A 17498-nucleotide genomic window follows, 5' to 3' on the forward strand; every position below is an offset into this window, starting at 1 on the left:
TTTCGCAAGGGGCCTACATTCTAAACAGCTGTAGATCAGCACCACTTGTGTGAAACCAACAGACTGACTTTGTATATTGGTGTTAAGTTCGTATAGACTGATGTAACACACACATCATCAGTTTAAAATGTATGTTTTAATAATTATAATGTATAAAATACACTGTTGAAGTTGTACTCGGAGCAGCAAATGGCTTCTGCTCCTTTTGAGCTGTGCTTCAAGTTCCATTATAAGATTTTGTTTTCATCAGCAGTTCTGTCATACTGAGCACAGACAGTGACACTCAGGGAAAGTTTACTGAAGTAACTGCCTGTTCATGATCACGAACAAGTTGAAATAGAACAAAGACAAGGGTTTGTTAAATGAATGAATGAATGAATGAATGAATGAATAACTTATCAAGACAGCATTACATCCTAGGTGGTCCTTTTTTACATTATTATAAAACTTAAAATTTATGTTAAAATATACATTTTCACACTGAAAATAGAGGTAATCAGGAGGCATACAGAATGGGAAAAAGTAGAGAAATGTTTTCAGTTTAATGATTAAAAAGTGGGACTGAATACTGTACCATTTGAGGGCGTTTGGTTTTGTTCATCCTTGTTATCTCTGCCTCTGCCATCGAATATCATCCTCTGACCTGTGGTTTCCAAGGTCACTATGCTGCTAGATCAGAATGCTATACCACTATTTCCCTATCACTGATCATAACATTTTGACCATATAAATTTATTTTGTGAGAGTGTGTTTGGATTGGCTGAAAGCAGATACTGTGTGACCTACTGTTCTCTATTCCTTCCTTGGCTTCTCTGAAAACTCATGAACTTTCTTGTTCTTGCTTCTCTTGTTTCTTGGCTTCATCACAGATTTCAGGTTTTCCCCGAGTACAAAACAGAACAAAACCCAAAGTGATTGGCCTCACCTGTTTTTTTTTTTCATCTTGTGCCACAGGTTGGCACTCTGACAAAGAATCTCTTCCCGAAGTGTCTCTTCTCTCCCATGCGACCTTAGCAAACAGTAAATCAGAGGATCTATCTATGTCTTGGCTGGGTGAGCTTGGCTTTGAAGAGGCTGTGGGCATGGAGGTAATGCTTGCTGGTATCTTGAACAGATGTTCTGGGCTGCTTATAGTCTCGAAACTCTTCAGACTTCCAAGATGCCCTGCTGAGTGAATGGTAACTTTGGCAGCACATTTTGCTTCCATTAGCTAATCCAGTGGGTTGGGGAGACACCAAGGGAACAAGAGAAATCTGAGATCGCTGTCCTCAGCATCAGTCGCACGTGGTCAACTTCACCAGAGAATACTTCATGGCATCCTGACTGGATTCCAAGTTATCTCGACCTCTGAGCCTGGTGTTGCTGAACACAGTGCGGCATATTTATCTCTCTGTGTGGTTATTGATTGTATAACTTATCTTAAAAGGAAGGTCATCTTAGGCCACTTATCTCTTACACATTTTTTTCTTTTCTTTCCAGCAGGACTGGCCAATAAATTTGCTCACATGTGTGTTGATGTTAGTGGCCTTCCTAGGAAGGAACCCCATTCCCGTTTAAGGAGCTGTGTGAGAATAAACAGGATAAGTAGAAGGAGGTCAGTTGTCTGTCCCTAGGTACAGATCCTTAATCTGAAAAGCTCCAGGCAGCTGATTATCCAGGGCTACAAAGATCTATTTGCTAGTTGTGTGCCCCTCCCCGCCCCCATCTTTCATTTTTCCCTCTTGTCTTCTTGCTTCTCTCTTCTGTCCCTCTCTCCCTCTTTTCCACGACATGCCTTTTTCAGCGTGTCTCCTTGATTTTATCTTCACCTAGCTTTACAAGTGGATTGATAGTGTGCAGAATTAACCTGACCCCCTTTCTCTATTTGTAACATCATTCCAACAGGCGTTCAGTGTCTCTGGTGTTTTAGGTGGAGTTTTGTTCTGAATTAACGCAATTTGCTAGTTCAGCTCTCTCTCAGTCTCTGTCTGTCTGTCTGTCTGTCTGTCTGTCTTTCCCTTCTCCCCCCCTGCCTCCCTCCTTCCATCTCTCCTTCCCTCTGTCGTTTCCCTCCTCCCCTTTTCCTCCCCCTCCTTCCCTTTTCTGCCCTCCCACTTTTGCAAACCCACATCCAGAGAGCCTCCCTCCAAACGTACAAATACGCGTCCGGGGCGGGCTCAGGAGTTCAATGTCACGCTGGGCAGAAGTGGCACAGGCGAGCGGCGGGGCGCGCGCGGGTAGAGGCGGTCTGCGGCCAGCAGGGGGCAGCCGAGGGGCGGCGCTGGCGCGCGGGTGCCGAGCGGAGGAGCCTCGCCCCGCGCCCGCAGCCTCAGCCTCAGCCTCAGTACCAGGCGCGGCGGAGCCCGGAGCGCGGCAGAGCCGGCAGCGCAGCCACTGAGGGCAGCGGCGGCGGCGGGAGCCAGGCGCGCAGCGGAGCAGCGGGCGGGCGGGAAGCAGTAGCCGCCGCCGCCGCTGCCGCCGCGACGGGCAGCCGGCTCCGGCCCCTGCTCCTTGGCTTCGAGCCCCCGGCGAGTCTGGAGCCCGCGCCGTCGCCGGTCGCGTCCTCCGGGCATGGAAGGCGGCGGCAAACCCAACTCCGCGTCCAACAGCCGCGACGATGGCAACAGCGTCTTCCCCTCCAAGGCGCCCGCGACGGGGCCGGTGGCGGCCGACAAGCGCCTGGGGACCCCGCCGGGGGGCGGCGCGGCCGGGAAGGAACATGGCAACTCCGTGTGCTTCAAGGTGGACGGCGGCGGAGGAGAGGAGCCGGCGGGCAGCTTCGAGGATGCCGAGGGGCCCCGGCGGCAGTATGGTTTCATGCAGAGGCAGTTCACCTCCATGCTGCAGCCTGGGGTCAACAAATTCTCCCTCCGCATGTTTGGGAGCCAGAAGGCGGTGGAGAAGGAGCAGGAAAGGGTTAAAACTGCAGGCTTCTGGATTATCCATCCGTACAGTGACTTCAGGTGAGGACTCCCTGGAGCCGCCCCACCCTGCTCCCCCTGACGCGCCTTCCAGCATCCTATCCTGCCTCTGGGAAGGTGCGCCCCGGGGATTCACAGTGGGGGTGCGGGGCAGGCGGGGCGGCGATGCTGGAGGCTTCTACTTAGACTGGCCATACTCCACTCTTCCAACTAGTTTCCACCGACGACAGGTTTAGGGTAGGGAGTTTCTTCTCCCCGGAGCGCCAGGGAGGCTCTTCTCCTTTGCCTGGTGAACTTTGGGGACAGCAGAGGAGGGAAGAAGGCCACCGTGACCCGTGGACGGGAGGTTGTTAAGTTGCACTAGGGAAACTTTTAGTTTGGTAATGTTAGGACGAGACAGGTATCCTTGCTAAGAGCAGTTCCCCAAAGAAATGAAAAAAGATGCTTCTGGGATCCCGGAGATGAGGAAACTGGAGACAGTGACTCACAGGTCCTAGCTGTTCCTGCCACTCTCGCCCCTGGGAGTGTTAATCTGTTGTTCTTATGCTTATAGGCACCCCTGTCACCACTGAATTTCTCCAGATCAGTGGCTGGCAGGCACAGGAAGGGCACTTGCGCTTGGGTAGTCAGTCTCTGACTTGAGATTTTAGCGGAGCGGGCGCTGCCCCACTGGGCAAGAACTTGACTGGAAGCCTTGAGTTCCCGAAACAGAGGCAGGGGGGTCGTTTTCAAAGTCCCCTTCCTGAAATAGAGCGACACCCGCTCTTGACCTTGACTACAAATCCATTTCAGAAATGTCTTTCCAGTTTCCCAGCCTGGGAAGAAGGGCAGCAGAGCTGTCAGCAGGAGAAAATTAATATGAGTTTCCTGATCTTATTTGTGGCTCGAGTATTCATTTGGTTAATAAGCATGTTTAGAGACTGACAAATGAAGGTCGTGAAGCAGATCCTCTTATTACTGCGACACGCTCCTGAACACAGGCAGAGCTTCCTTCTAAAAATCCCAAACTAGTAACTAGAGGTGATATTCACTTGTTTATTTCATTCGTTCCAACTAGGGAAAGCGACAGCAGCAGCAGCAACAACAATAAAATAAACAACAACAACGAAAGGGGTCTATGTGCACACTGAGTGGATGCATAGGCTTCCGGTAAACTGCCAGCAAACATAGCAATAATAAAAAACAACATTACTTCCAGTAGCGTTTAGAAACTAACCGAAATTGCCCTTACCAGCATGCAAGGGAGGGAGCTGTCCACAGTTCTGAATCAACCTAACTGTGGAATATAGCCCAACAAAGCTTGAGTAGAAGACTGTCCATCTTCCCTGAGGTATTTATCGTCTCAAAAATCAGCAGTCTCTATTCCTTGTCACAGAGTGGATAGATTTTAGGAAAGATTTAATTTAAAAATGCTTATTTGGAAAAACACATAGGAAAACCTTACTGAAGTACTTACACTAGCTAATACCATTTATTGTCTGCAACTGAGTCTGATTGAAAGAATGTTCAGGCTAAAACAGCTTCCCAAGTAATACAACGTGTTTCCTCCGTGAAGAAGATACTCGTGGAAGCAAACTCATAGATGATCTTGCTCTGTCTACGGCAAATTAGGGTTGTTACATGCTATAGAATTTCAAAAGTGGGAATCGGAATAGAGTTTGAATATCATCTCTTTTTTGATTCCTGCATGGAAATGTAATGTAAATTATACTTTATATATTTTTAAAAAAAGACAATTTCAAAAAATAGTCGACAATCTTAATAACAAAAAACTAGAATGACATTAAAACTATGACATTCAGTGATAATGTTCACAAAGGTGCTTAAACTTTTTTTTTTTTAACTTGGTATCATCTGTAACTAAATGATTCCAAATGATACTTTTATATGTTCATCCTGGAAAAACGATGAAGCTTTTCAAAATAGTGGTATGTTGCAGATGATTAAACCTTCCTCATTTGTTTTTTTCTAACATATATAGAGACTTTTCATGATCTAGAATTGTATGCCCAATCTGTGGATCAGTGAAACTGAGGGAGCCTACATATTTCCCCAAGACCTAGAGAGACATAGCAAATCTTGCTCATAGGTGGGAAATGAAAACGATGATTCAGTCTCATCCTGCACTTTACAGGGAGGGCCGATGACTAAGAAGTGAGCTTATATACAGACAAGCCCCAGCATGATTTGGGGGACTTGATTTCCCTTGCATAACTGGAAAAAGGAAGCAATAAACTAAATAGCCATTATTACTTAAAATTTAAGATAGAATATATCTGGAAAAGTTGAAACTTAGAATTTCTGTACGTATGTGTTTCCTAAGGAGATTATGGCCACCCTGTACCTACTGTACCTATTTGGGTTCAGAAGACATTGTTTAATTAGCATTTTTTTTCTATACTCACAGTACCCACTTGGAAGCACTTCTAAAACCTATGACATGCCAAGATAATGTAGTTGTTAAAACCACAACTGAAACCTGGCAAAACTCCAGCAACTTTTTTTTTTTCTTCACAAACCTGCAAGCAATGCTCAAGCGACCTTTTTTGATCTGCTCATCACAGCCCTTTCCGGAGGAAGATACTCTAAGGGAAATGTTCTGCTGAAATTACTAGAACATCAGGCTTAGGTTCATTAAATGACCAACAGAGAAGGGATCATGTAAGAGAATACATTTCCATGAAAAGGTTTTGGCTCTGGAGGGTTGAGCAAAGTGGATTCTTTGCTTGTTACTTTCATAAGTATCTGTGAGGCCAGGAGTGTTTATTCTGTTTGTTGTTCACTCTCATGAAGCTGAGTATAGCATGACTTTACCTTTCTCCAGGAAATACCATGGTTTTTGACATTGTGCCTAATATTCTGGTGCCCATTTCAAGATGACTTTCTAAGCCTTTCTCCCAGCCTTTTAAGGCAGTGGTTCTCAACTTGTGGGTAGTGATGCCCATCAGCAATCCTCAGCCTCCAAAAGTATTTTCGTTAAGATTCATAACAGTAGCATAATTAAGTTTGGAAGTGGCGATGAAAATAATCTTACGGCTGGGGGTCACTACAACATGAAGAGCTGTATCAAAGGGTTGCAGTGTTAAGAAGGTTAAGGAACACTGGGCTAGGGCGAGGGCAAGGGCTGTGTTCCTGACGACACTTTCTGACGACTAGCTAGTGCCTCGTTTACCCACCACAGTCCGAGTGTGCTACTTTTGTGTCTGGCAGGTTGGAGTCTCCCACTTTGAGTGTAACTAGGGCAGAGGCTCTGTGTTTCCCTTCCTTCTCAGAAAAGGATGATGGTAGGAGTCTTCAGGGAGCAAAGAAGAGCCCAATGTTATTAACGTTGTAAGAAATCATGGGGAAGAAGCTAGAAAATATATTTTTTCCTGTGATATTTAATTATCAAGACTAGGGAAAATATTGGAAGGTACTTTATTTTCAATTTTTAACTTTCTTTTGAGTGGGGTTATGTGTCCCTCTTGCTTCTCTTCTCTCTGTCTTTCTGTCTCTGTCTGTCTGCCTGTTTGCCTGTCTGTCTGTCTCTCTCATTCTCTCTCCTCTCCTCTCCTCTCCTCTCCTCTCCTCTCCTCTCCTCTCCTCTCCTCTCCTCTCCTCTCCTCTCCTCTCCTCTCCTCTCTCCTCCCTCCCTCCCTCCCTCCCTCCCTCTCTCTCTCTCTCTCTCTCTCTCTCTCTCTCTCTCTCTCTCTCTCTCTCTCGTGTGTGTGTGTGTGTACGCATGTGCAGATATGTGTATGGCAGCCTGGATGTAGGATGTCTCCCTCAATTACTCTCCACTTTGTTGCAGATATCTTAATAAAAGAGTTCACACAGGTGTGGAGTTTTACAATAAAGGCATGGATTCAGCCTTTTTGAAATTTGTGCTAACAGTGCACATTTAATTTCAAGGTTAAGTATGAATATTTTGAGATAAGCAGTAGTGATTATACATTTAATAGTTAAATGATAATTTTGATACATTTCAATAACTACATGATAAATGAGATCTCACTGCCAGTTGTCAGTTATGATATTAAAGTGTGATGGAAGAATACTGAGAATGCTTCATGTGTATGACTCTGTGTGTGTGTGTGTGTGTGTGAGTGTGTGTGTGTGTGTGTGTGTGTGTGTGAGTGTGTGTGTGTGTGTGTGCTGTGTTTATGTATTGCTAAGGGTCAAACTCTGGGGCATGAATATGCTAGCCAAGTTACCACTATGCTTCCTCTATCAAGATGAGTGATTTCTCTGTGACAGCAACTTACCTTGGGAAAAAATTATTACCTATTTGTTATTTGAATAACAAAATTTACATATATTACAAAGACATATTATTTATTAATATCATTATGTGTCCAGTTAACTGAACTTCACTGTATCTTCCTGATAAAAAAAAAAACACCATTTCATAATTCTGCAGTTACCTTGTTGGTTAGTGTTCCTACAATGGGTGTTTTAAAACAAAATGCCCCTGTTCTATGGAGATGCCAGCTGACATTGTGCCCTTTGTTGTGGGGTGGGAAGGGTTGTGTTGTGACTTCTGCTTTTCCTTATCAGTGTAGAAACCATGTACAAAGTCTACCCTGCTTTAACTACTCAAATATTCTGGGGAATTGAGACAGAGTCACTTTCTGAAGATATCACCACCTCAGCACTTCTTGGGTACAAGTTGACCTCTGATGTTAGAGGTCACTGACATTCTCATTAGAGAAGGGAGCCTTTAGACCTCATGCTCCAGTCCATCAGAAAGAGACCATTTATTTCCAGGTGCTCCTCACAAGAAAATAATGCAACCTTCTGGGGCTTAAGGTCTAATTAGCTTATTCTAACAATAACTTTAAGCTGGAGGCACTCTGCATTCTCTAGCAATATGTTTATTTTCCCATATCAACTGAGTCAGAATAAACCATAAAGATTTATTTCTATGTTAAGTGAAAAAAAATTTTTTTTTGGTTTTTTTGAGACAGGATTTCTCTGTATAGCCCTGGCTGTTCTGGAACTCACTTTGTAGACCAGGCTGGCCTTGAACTCAGAAATCCACCTGCCTCTGCCTCCCAAGTGCTGGAATTAAAGGCATGTGCAACCACTGCCCCGCAAGTGAATATTTTTATATCTTCAAATTTAATTATGTTTTCCATAATGATTATAACAATGGTAAGCCCAATTTAAAAGAAAATTTAAAAGGGGATCTTAAGCTATTAGTTTACTAAGGTATACCTTTACAATATTTTATTACTTAAAGTTTTAGTTAATGTTTGGATATTAAATGGCATATAGTACATATTTTAGAGATATAAGTATTTCAGTTGTAGTTAGTCAAATATTATACTTTTCATTTTTCCTGAATAAGTTTTAATTTAAGACTGCTTTTGAGGACTTTCTATAAATCAAGAACCAGGTATGTACTCTATACCAACCATATTTATTACCTGCATACTTATTTTATTTGAATAACTAAGTTTACATATATTACAAAGACATATTGTTTATTAATTCAATATGGGTTCAGTTAACTGTGCTAAATTCAGCTGTATCTGCTACATAAAAAACCACCAACTAATGTATCATCACCAGTGGGACACTGCTTAAGTAGGATCTATAATTCAGCATACGTACACTCAATGAATCTATCTCCCACCGTGAGCATGACACCCACAGAATGTCCTTGGTATAGTTTCATGTGATCACTTTTCTATTCAGGCCAGACTGTCTATGTTCTCAGATAATTAATCTTATATTTGGGAATACATATTGGACTTAGTGTGGATCCTTTCAAATATAAACCAATATTTGAAAGAATATTAGCATTAAGTATATGCATTAATGCATAGAAAGTACATGAAGTAGGAATACACGAAGAACATGGAATATTTTCAGGGCCAATGACAAATTTTTTGCTCTTATTCTTTGTAAATGCATGCCAGACTGTGAATTATGCTGGTGCCATATCTTAGGAGAAAAGGCAGGGCACTAGTATTGAAGTAACATCTTCATATGTTAGAAATAAAAAAAAATTCATATTGTCTAAGTGATTTTCTTCTAAAACTATCTTTCTTTAATAGGAATTAATTTTAAATTATAATTTTTCTTTGTATTTGAGAATCTCATACAATGAAATACAATCATAATCACCCTCCATTTTCCTTCTCCAACTCGTCCATATCCCACTCAACATATATTCTTCCCGACACCCCGCTCTTCCTCCTTTCTCTCTTTGTCCTCCCAAGTCTAATTTGTGCTGCCCAGATGTATATGGGAAATTTAATGGCTGCTGGATTTCCAGAAGTGAAAGTCATAGAATCCATAGAGCAAATCTTTACAGTCTCTTACCTCCCCTGCCTGTCTCTGTGTGTGTATATATATATATGTGTGTGTGTGTGTGTGTGTGTGTGTGTGTGTGTATGAAATTATGTTCCTGTAAACATAAATATAGACTTTGATTTTTAGTTAAATATTTCTCTGATATTTAAAATCTGATTTTGGCTGGAGGTAAATGAATTTCATGACTCTTTCATGTTTATTAGTTAATACTATCATAGTATCCTTTTTAACCTAATCATTGTCCACTCCTTTATGCTAAGTGTTTATGCTTTGAACTTACATCTTGGCAATCTTATATGCATAGCTCTTATTTCATTTTCAAGCCTTGTGTAAGTGCAAAAACAAAGGCAAAACCAAAAAGCTAATCACGCACAAAGTTAGCAACTATTTGTCCATTTTGGACTTCCAGATTTGCCTAGAATATTTAGGAATTATAGCCAGCGCTTTAGCAAACATGTTTTTGTATTTTATTATATTCTTCACAAGGTTCATAGAAAAGAGTTACTAGTTATAGGCATTTTACAATATTTTTTTCTATTAATTAATACTGATACCAGTTAAGACACTGCTTAAAACAATAAAAATAATACAATCTCCCTGAAGCTGACATTCCTGTTAAAATATGGACAGGCTATTTTACAACAGAAACTAAAAATCACTGCTCAGACCTACCATCTTCTAGAGATGGAAATTGTCTTAAATTGTAAACTGAATAATGCTTTAATTCTCTTATTTTATATTTCTAATGTTTTTTTCTTTAAACTTTATTCTCTGAGAATTCCATATAGTATATTTTATCATATTGTTTTCTGCCCTCCGACTCCTTTTAGAGCCTCTCCTCTCCCTACCTACCAAACTTCATGTTCTCTCTCTCTCTCTCTCTCTCTCTCTCTCTCTCTCTCTCTCTCTCTCTCTCTCTCTCTCTCTCTCCCTCCCTCCCTCCCTTCCTCCCTCCCTTCAATAAAAGAAAAAGAAAAGAAAATAGCCTCTAAAATCTCCATAAGTTAGTGTTGGAAAAATGCACACAGTGGCTACTCTTTCCTTTTATATGGTGTTCGATGACATTTTAACAGTGTTTGGAGATGTAACACATGCTATATCCTTTGCCAATTACAAGTATAAAATTAAACATTTTCATTATATTATCATAGCTGTGTGCCCATCAATATAATTACTTTTTAGGATATTTTATCACCCTAAGAGGAAACTTCATGTTCATTAGCTCTCATGTTTCTGTCTTCTCTCACCCCACCCCAATCCATAAGCAATCAACAATCTAAATTGTGTTGAAAGGTTTGCCGAACTTATCCTAGAAATGTCTTATCAGTTGGATCCCATAATATCTAGTGGGTTTTCTCCTGGCTTCTTTGACTTAACATGTTGCTATTCAAGTTTCACCATAACACCTTCAATGCATAATTTTAATATTTTTTTTTGGCTGCGTACTATTGATCATATAGATGTGGTACCTATAATTTATCTGTCCATGTGTTGATAGAATAAGGGTTTTGTAATGTTCAGTAGTACTGATATAAGTACTACTTGCATTTACATGTTTTTTTGCAAAGCGTTACAGTTTCATTTCTCTTAAGGGTAAAATTGCTTGGTCTGTATAATAGCTTTCAATATAAATTTACTGGACGAATAGCAAAGGGTCAGATCTTTGAAGTATCAAGGCATGATGAATTTTTGAGTCAGCAAATTCAGAAAAGGGCATCAAAACCTCTGTGTTCCTCCACAATAGAACCTGATATCGTGTCTCCCTGCTATTGACAACTTGAGGCCCAAAACATTGCATTGGCTGCCCTGGGTAAAAAAGAATAGATAAAAATGTAGAAAGATGAAGTGGCATGAACATGATGACAGAGATAGATAGTGAGAACTGGGCCGGGGAGTCAGATCTTTTTGAATCTTAATTCTGTCATTTCAACCCTCACCCAATAGGAAACGAGCTGCCCGCATAAATAATTCCCTAAACTTTCAGGGAAACATGATTAATTGAAACTCATCATTCATCCTTCCTCCTTCTTGAAATGGCTACAAAATAATATGATAATGTGAGTGTCGATCAGTAGAATGGAGAAACAGGAGAATAAGATGTCTGGAAGTATTCCGGGAAATAGATGAAGACAGTGTTTCACATTCACAGTTATTCATTCCCTGAATCTCAGAAGAGGTAAAGACTTGGACCCGTTTACAGTAGTTCTGGGAAAGCCAGGCTGCAAACAGATTACAGTTTCCTTACTGAATGCAGAACTCTCAATGCTAGGAGTAGCTTGCTTGGAGTCAAGGCAGGGATCTAGAGACATGACAGAATCTTGTTTATTGGCCCCACATGTGTACATAGAGGCTATCATTTTTTGCTATTTGTTTGTTTGTTTTGTTTTTTAGCAGAACATTGTTTAATAGTTAAGAGCAAAATCATTGCCAAAATTTTCACTCTAGTTTCAACTATGAAAGATGATGACTAAATCAAGTAGAAAAATAAAATCCAAAGGTCAGAAAGAGAAAGCCGGGAAGGAAAATGACAACACTACAAACACACAAGGTCTTCTAAATAGCTATTATTTCTATACAGTAATGATAGTAGTTTTTTTGTTTTGTTTTGTTTTGTTTTGTTTTATAATATTAAGCATTGCTCTTGGGAACAGGAGAAATGGCTCAGCAGTTAGGAACACTGGCTGCTCTTGCAGAAGATGGGAGTTTAGTTCCCAGAATCCACATATGACTCACAACCATCTGTGATTCTATTTCCTGGGGATCTAAAACTTTCTTTTGGCCTGCACAGGAAACAGCCCTGCATGTGGTGTACATACATCCATACATGGAAAACACGCACACAGTAAATTATCGTAAAACACATCTTAAAAGAAATAACTGAAAGAATGAATTTATTAAGAGGCTCCCAGAATTAAGGCAACTAGGAAAAACAAGGTAGACGATGTAAAATAATATTTGAAAATGTAGAATTAACTCTTAAAATTAAAATGTACCCAAAGTAACTCCAGAATAGAAATATGAAGTTAGTAAAGTCTGTGCACTGAAACTTGGAATTTGTAGAACAAAATCATCCACAAGACCATGTTTGTCTTCCAAAGTTGCTAGTTAATTTGCTCCAGAAAAACTAGGAGCTAGGCAAAAAACTGTGGAGACATGCAAGTTGCAAGTTTTGATGTGAGACCTCACGAGGAGCTTTGAAAGAAAGAACCAGAAATATGCCTGAGTCATAGAGAAGGCAGTCAGACTAACCCAGGATGGAAAACAGAGAGAAACTGAGAATGGAAACATGAAGTCAGCATTTCAAAAGATATTATAGATATTCTACACATTGTGAAAAATAAAGAGTTCTCTAGTTATACAAATATCTGTAAAGTAATAAAATATGAGCTATTACACAGGACCCTTATTCCTTCCAGGGTGAGATTAACAACTGTAAAGCCATGAAAAAAAATCCAAATTTGCCTTGTTCAGCAAGTCAGTAATACCTGTCATAATTTAATTGAAAATTATGGGCCAGTTATTTGAGAGGGCAGTAGAAAGGTAAATGTGGGTTGGTTTGCTGAAAGGAAGCTACATTTTCAACTTCTATAATTGGAAGCAAACATGGTTTAGAGTCAATAAATTGATTTCTCTTTGAAATATGAGTTAAATGTTAAAAGGAGCAGGGTGGTTTAATTTGGGAAGCAGGCATGTACAACAGCAGAGATGGGGCAGAGCTTGTACGTTTTGAGGCTCTTTTAAATCTGGTTTACTCAAAAATACTTATGGGGGTAACTAATGTTTTGAGGCAATTATTTGGGTTTAAATTATTATCGGCTGAGAGTTTCAGTGTCTTCGATTCCAAAATGAGAAGTGTAACACACAGATTTTATGGGTTTGGAAGAAGATATATATATATTTTTGTCTATGTATATGTATACTATACATGGCTTATGTGTGTACATTTATGACTGGAAGATTATGCTGGGCATTTAACACCACACCTCTCAAGTTTAGTTTTTATTAGAAAGGTAAAATTAAAAAGAATTGTAGCATGTTAACTTAGAAAGCAAAATTATTCCCTAAGGACGTTCTGTGAATGTCTTCAGAATTTATTTGTTTTTTATGTGTGTTGATGTTTTTCCTGCAAGTACATTTGTGCTATTCATCACACACATTACTGTTGACCACAGGTGCTTGAAGAGGGCTTTAATGGGAGTAAGAGACAGCCGTGAGTCTCCGTATGGGGGGATGAGAATAGAACCTGGTTTCTGTGGAAGTAGATCCAGTGTTCTTAATGACCGAGCCTTCTCTCCAGCACCAAGCTGCAGAATTTCCTAAGCAACATCACATGGGAATAGGAAACATCTAATTGTTGTCAGCTCCAAAGCCACTTTCTTAATTTTCCTGTCACAGGCACCCATGCAGTGGACTGCCTACTGTACAATGGCATGTTTTCTGTGGGCTGCATGAAATAGGTCTCATGAGACAATTAGTATTGAGAAACTTCTAATCCATGTTCTTCCTGCACAGTTTTCTAGATCTATCAATTTGTAAAGAACAGTATAGCATACATTAAAAAAATGCAGTAGCAAAGATTTAGAAATAGATCTTAGAGAAAATTAGTGGCACCGTGTTCCATGTGCTGCTTCCTGTTAATCTTCATTTTCATAGAAAAATAGCATAATTGAAACATTTGGGATCTTATTGCAGATCAATTAAATGTTACATACGAGCCAAGTATGATGAATCATAACTTGCTAAATTCTATCATTTTGTTTTTATTGTCAAAGTTAATGGTCTGGAAAATGGCTGTTTAGAAACACATTGTAAGAATAAGAAAAGCATTAGTGTGGCACGGTTATGGTACGACACACCTGTACCTTGGATCTGGAGTTAAGAGAATTAGAAGCTCAGGGACAGCACTGGCTACATAGTGAGTTCAAGGATAGCCAGGGTTATAGGATAACCTCTATTAAAAGCAAAGGAAGCAGTTTAAAAATATTGCAAATTTGGGAAAATACTCTTTAACATCTTACATCATGCTATCATTTCTAGAATAGATGTACTTATCACCATTGAAGCATGTTTGAGCTTTATTTTTCAAACTATACTTCATTGAAAAGACATATGCAGGGGCTTCAGAAAGCTATGTTATTTTATATGTAAATATATATGCACAACAAGTGTGTTTTTTAGTAGATGTCATTGATAGGATTAGAGTTAATTTTTAAGAGTCTTTGTTCTGAACAATTATTTGGTTAATTCTGTTGAGTAACCATGTAAAACCATGCAAATGAATTTTAATAAACACTGTAGGAATCTGTTTATGTGTGTATATATGTATCTAATAGGTAGTAGACATATGTACTGGATGTGGCTATGATTGCAAATCCAGCGTAAATAGTATCAACATTCTATTGTCTATACTTACTGTTTACTACCCCTTAATGGTTAAGCATTCTTATAATAGTGTCTGCTAGGTTTCTAAACTAATAGAATATGTTCAGGGTCAGGCTGAAGGTTTAGAATCCTGTGCCCTTGAAAGAACCTATCCTTGCAATGTTTCATCTATGGCTTTAAGAGGTTCATGGATTCCTTTAAGGACATCTATTTTGGAAGCTGAAGTTAAGACTTGTTCTACCTAATATTTCTAAATAAAAGTAAAGACACCAAGAACAACTTGCAGAAGAAAAAAAAAGAAAACAATTTTGTTTGTGATGACAATTTTAGAATAAAAAAACTGTAGTTAGAAAGCCTTGCTTGCACAGCAAATCCACTGTCAGCTAAAAGGCTGGATTTCTAAAAGGTCTGCACCTCCAACGAGAGGGAGACTTGCACACCCTTGTTCACTGATACTTTATTCACAACAGCAAGAAAATGAAATCAGACTGGATGTCCATCAACATGAATGGATGACAAGAAGTTTGTTATATGTACACACAATGGAATTTCATCCAACTCTAAAGAAATAATAACATGAAGAATTCAGGAAAATTAATAGAACTGGGAATTTTTCTACTAATATTAAGTAACACAGGCTAAGGAAGGCAGCTACTACACACACTCTCTCATAAGCAGATCCTAGGTTCTAGTTGTTATATGTGTGAATTTATGTGTTAGCAAAGGAGAGTAGAAGCCAGGAAACTAGACAGGACCCCTTGAGAGGAGGAAGAGCAAGCTTTAAAGGATGTAATGTAACACACATGCGATTAAAGGAGAAGGCAAAATCCTGGGGTCAGAATGGTACAGTAGGACGGTAGGACACAGAGATGTGAAGGCATGTGTGTTTGAAAATGCCGTACCCCCAGAGCTCGTGTCTCTAGCTGCATATGTAGCAGAAGATGGCCTAGTCGGCCATCATTGGGAAGAGAAGCCTCTATGTCTTGCACACTTTATATACCTCAGTACAGGGGAACGCCAGGGCCAAGAAGTGGGAGTGAGTGGGTAGGGGAGCAGGGTGGGGGGAGGGTATAGGGAACTCTCGGGATAGCATTTGAAATGTAAATAAAGAAAATATCTATAAAATAAAAAAAAAGAAAAAGAAAATACTGTGAAGAAACTTACATGCTTATTAAAAGTAAATAAATGGCTTTGAGTTCATATAGCTGGGTATTGGGTAATTTAACAATGGAAATTTCTTTCTGATGGTTCGGTAAGTGCAATATAGCACAAAATTATGACCAGAAACATGAAATACTGTGGTGGGAGGAAGAGAAGCATGTAATTCTTTGTATATTGTATTCACCTGCTTTCGTGTTGAGTATCTTAAAATATACCTGTTATTGTAAAAGGAAATTTTATTTTCCTATAGGTTTTTTCTCCTCTTGGAAGCTTACCACTGAATAAGCTCACCTTTTCTTAGCTTGTTCTGAACTATGGCTGGTTCAATTCCGCTGTTCTGGTTCACACTCCTCTCCAAGCTGACTGATTCCACCTGGCTTCTCTCAGCTTCTCACTTTATTGCTATGCTTGGCTTCAAACTAACTCTGGCAATTTATTTTAATCCTCTGGCTCCTTATTTTCTGATTTCAACAGCCTCTGCTGACCTGCACTGAACTACATGAACTCATGGATGGACTCAACTCCACGGCACTGCACTCACTCGAAACTAACTGAACACTCTCTCCCTCTCCCTCTCCCTCTCCCCCTCTCTCTCCCTCTCTCTCTCCCTGTCCTTTCTTGTGAGAGTTGAGTAGTATATTCTATTTGACTCATTCTGTCATCTTTCTCTTACTCATTACTTTCCCCCCTCAACTAAACATTGTTTGGGATTAAAGGTGTGCATTAAGGGCATGTCTGTATTCCAGCTGGATCACACAGATCTAGAAGATCTTTGGATGTGATCTGTTACCATAGCAGTGATGTTGCTAGATTAAAATCTCTCTACAGCAATTCTTTTATGTGTCAAAAATAATGATTAAGAGGTATAGTCAAGCTGGGCATGGTGGCACAAGCTTTTAATCCCAGCACTCAGGAGGCAGAGGCAGGAAGATTTCTGAGTTCGAGGCCAGCCTGGTCTACAAAGTGAGTTCCAGGACAGCCAGGGCTACACAGAAAAACCCTGTTTTGAAAAACAAAAACAAAAACAAACAAACAAAAAAGAGGTATAGTCAAAAAATGAAGAACTACTGAATCCAGAAGGTAAAATATAAACTGCACACACTAGCTTGAAAAATGTTAATATATAATATAAATATATATTATATGTATTTAATTTTTTAATATTTAATACTAAAGTTAAGTCCAAAGTTGCGCATAAATTTATAAATGGTAAAACATCATTAAATAAATAGGATATATCAGTAAATTAGTGGATTATTTAGTAATATCACCGAGTTTTTCACCGTTTTCTTTCATGAACTGTACATTGATACATTTCCAAAGGTCCACTTTATATTCTCTATAAAATACTTATTGAAAATACATACTCTAGTAAATTGTCTTAAAGAGAAAAGGAGACATTCTCAAATACATGGAAACAGAGATTATTATGTTTTCATAGTTATAGAAAGTTATGTACCTTAGCAAAATTTTAACCTACACAATAGCTTTGATTGTCAGTTATTCTACATTTTCTGGACTTTCTTTAGAGTCTCTACATGATTTTTCACAGTAAATATATTGCATTCACTGTCCCTTACCTGTAAATTAAATCTTACTGCAGATTTGTTTTAATGCTATAGTCAAAAGCCCAGCAGCATACATTGCACAAGGTGATTCCCTAAGTTTGAATAAAGGAAACATTCAGAATTTGGCAATATTATATCCATTCATGGTTTTTGTATGTAATTTCTACAAGCAAGATTATGTTATTAA

The 17498-nt window shown here is 39.5% G+C and overlaps 1 protein-coding gene across 1 annotated transcript in view; it reads left to right on the forward strand.

Moving 5' to 3' along the window:
• The first annotated feature begins 2166 nt into the window (after positions 1–2166).
• Hcn1 (hyperpolarization activated cyclic nucleotide gated potassium channel 1) overlaps positions 2167–17498 on the forward strand; it is a 378709-nt gene continuing 363377 nt past the window's right edge. Inside the window, exon 1 of the mRNA NM_010408.3 lies at positions 2167–2942. Coding sequence (NP_034538.2) covers positions 2551–2942 — 392 coding nt within the window. The 5' untranslated portion in view covers positions 2167–2550. The remainder of the gene's footprint in view (positions 2943–17498) is intronic.

This window comes from Mus musculus, chromosome 13 (assembly GCF_000001635.26).
Source record: "Mus musculus strain C57BL/6J chromosome 13, GRCm38.p6 C57BL/6J".
Classification (NCBI taxonomy): Eukaryota; Metazoa; Chordata; class Mammalia; order Rodentia; family Muridae; genus Mus; species Mus musculus.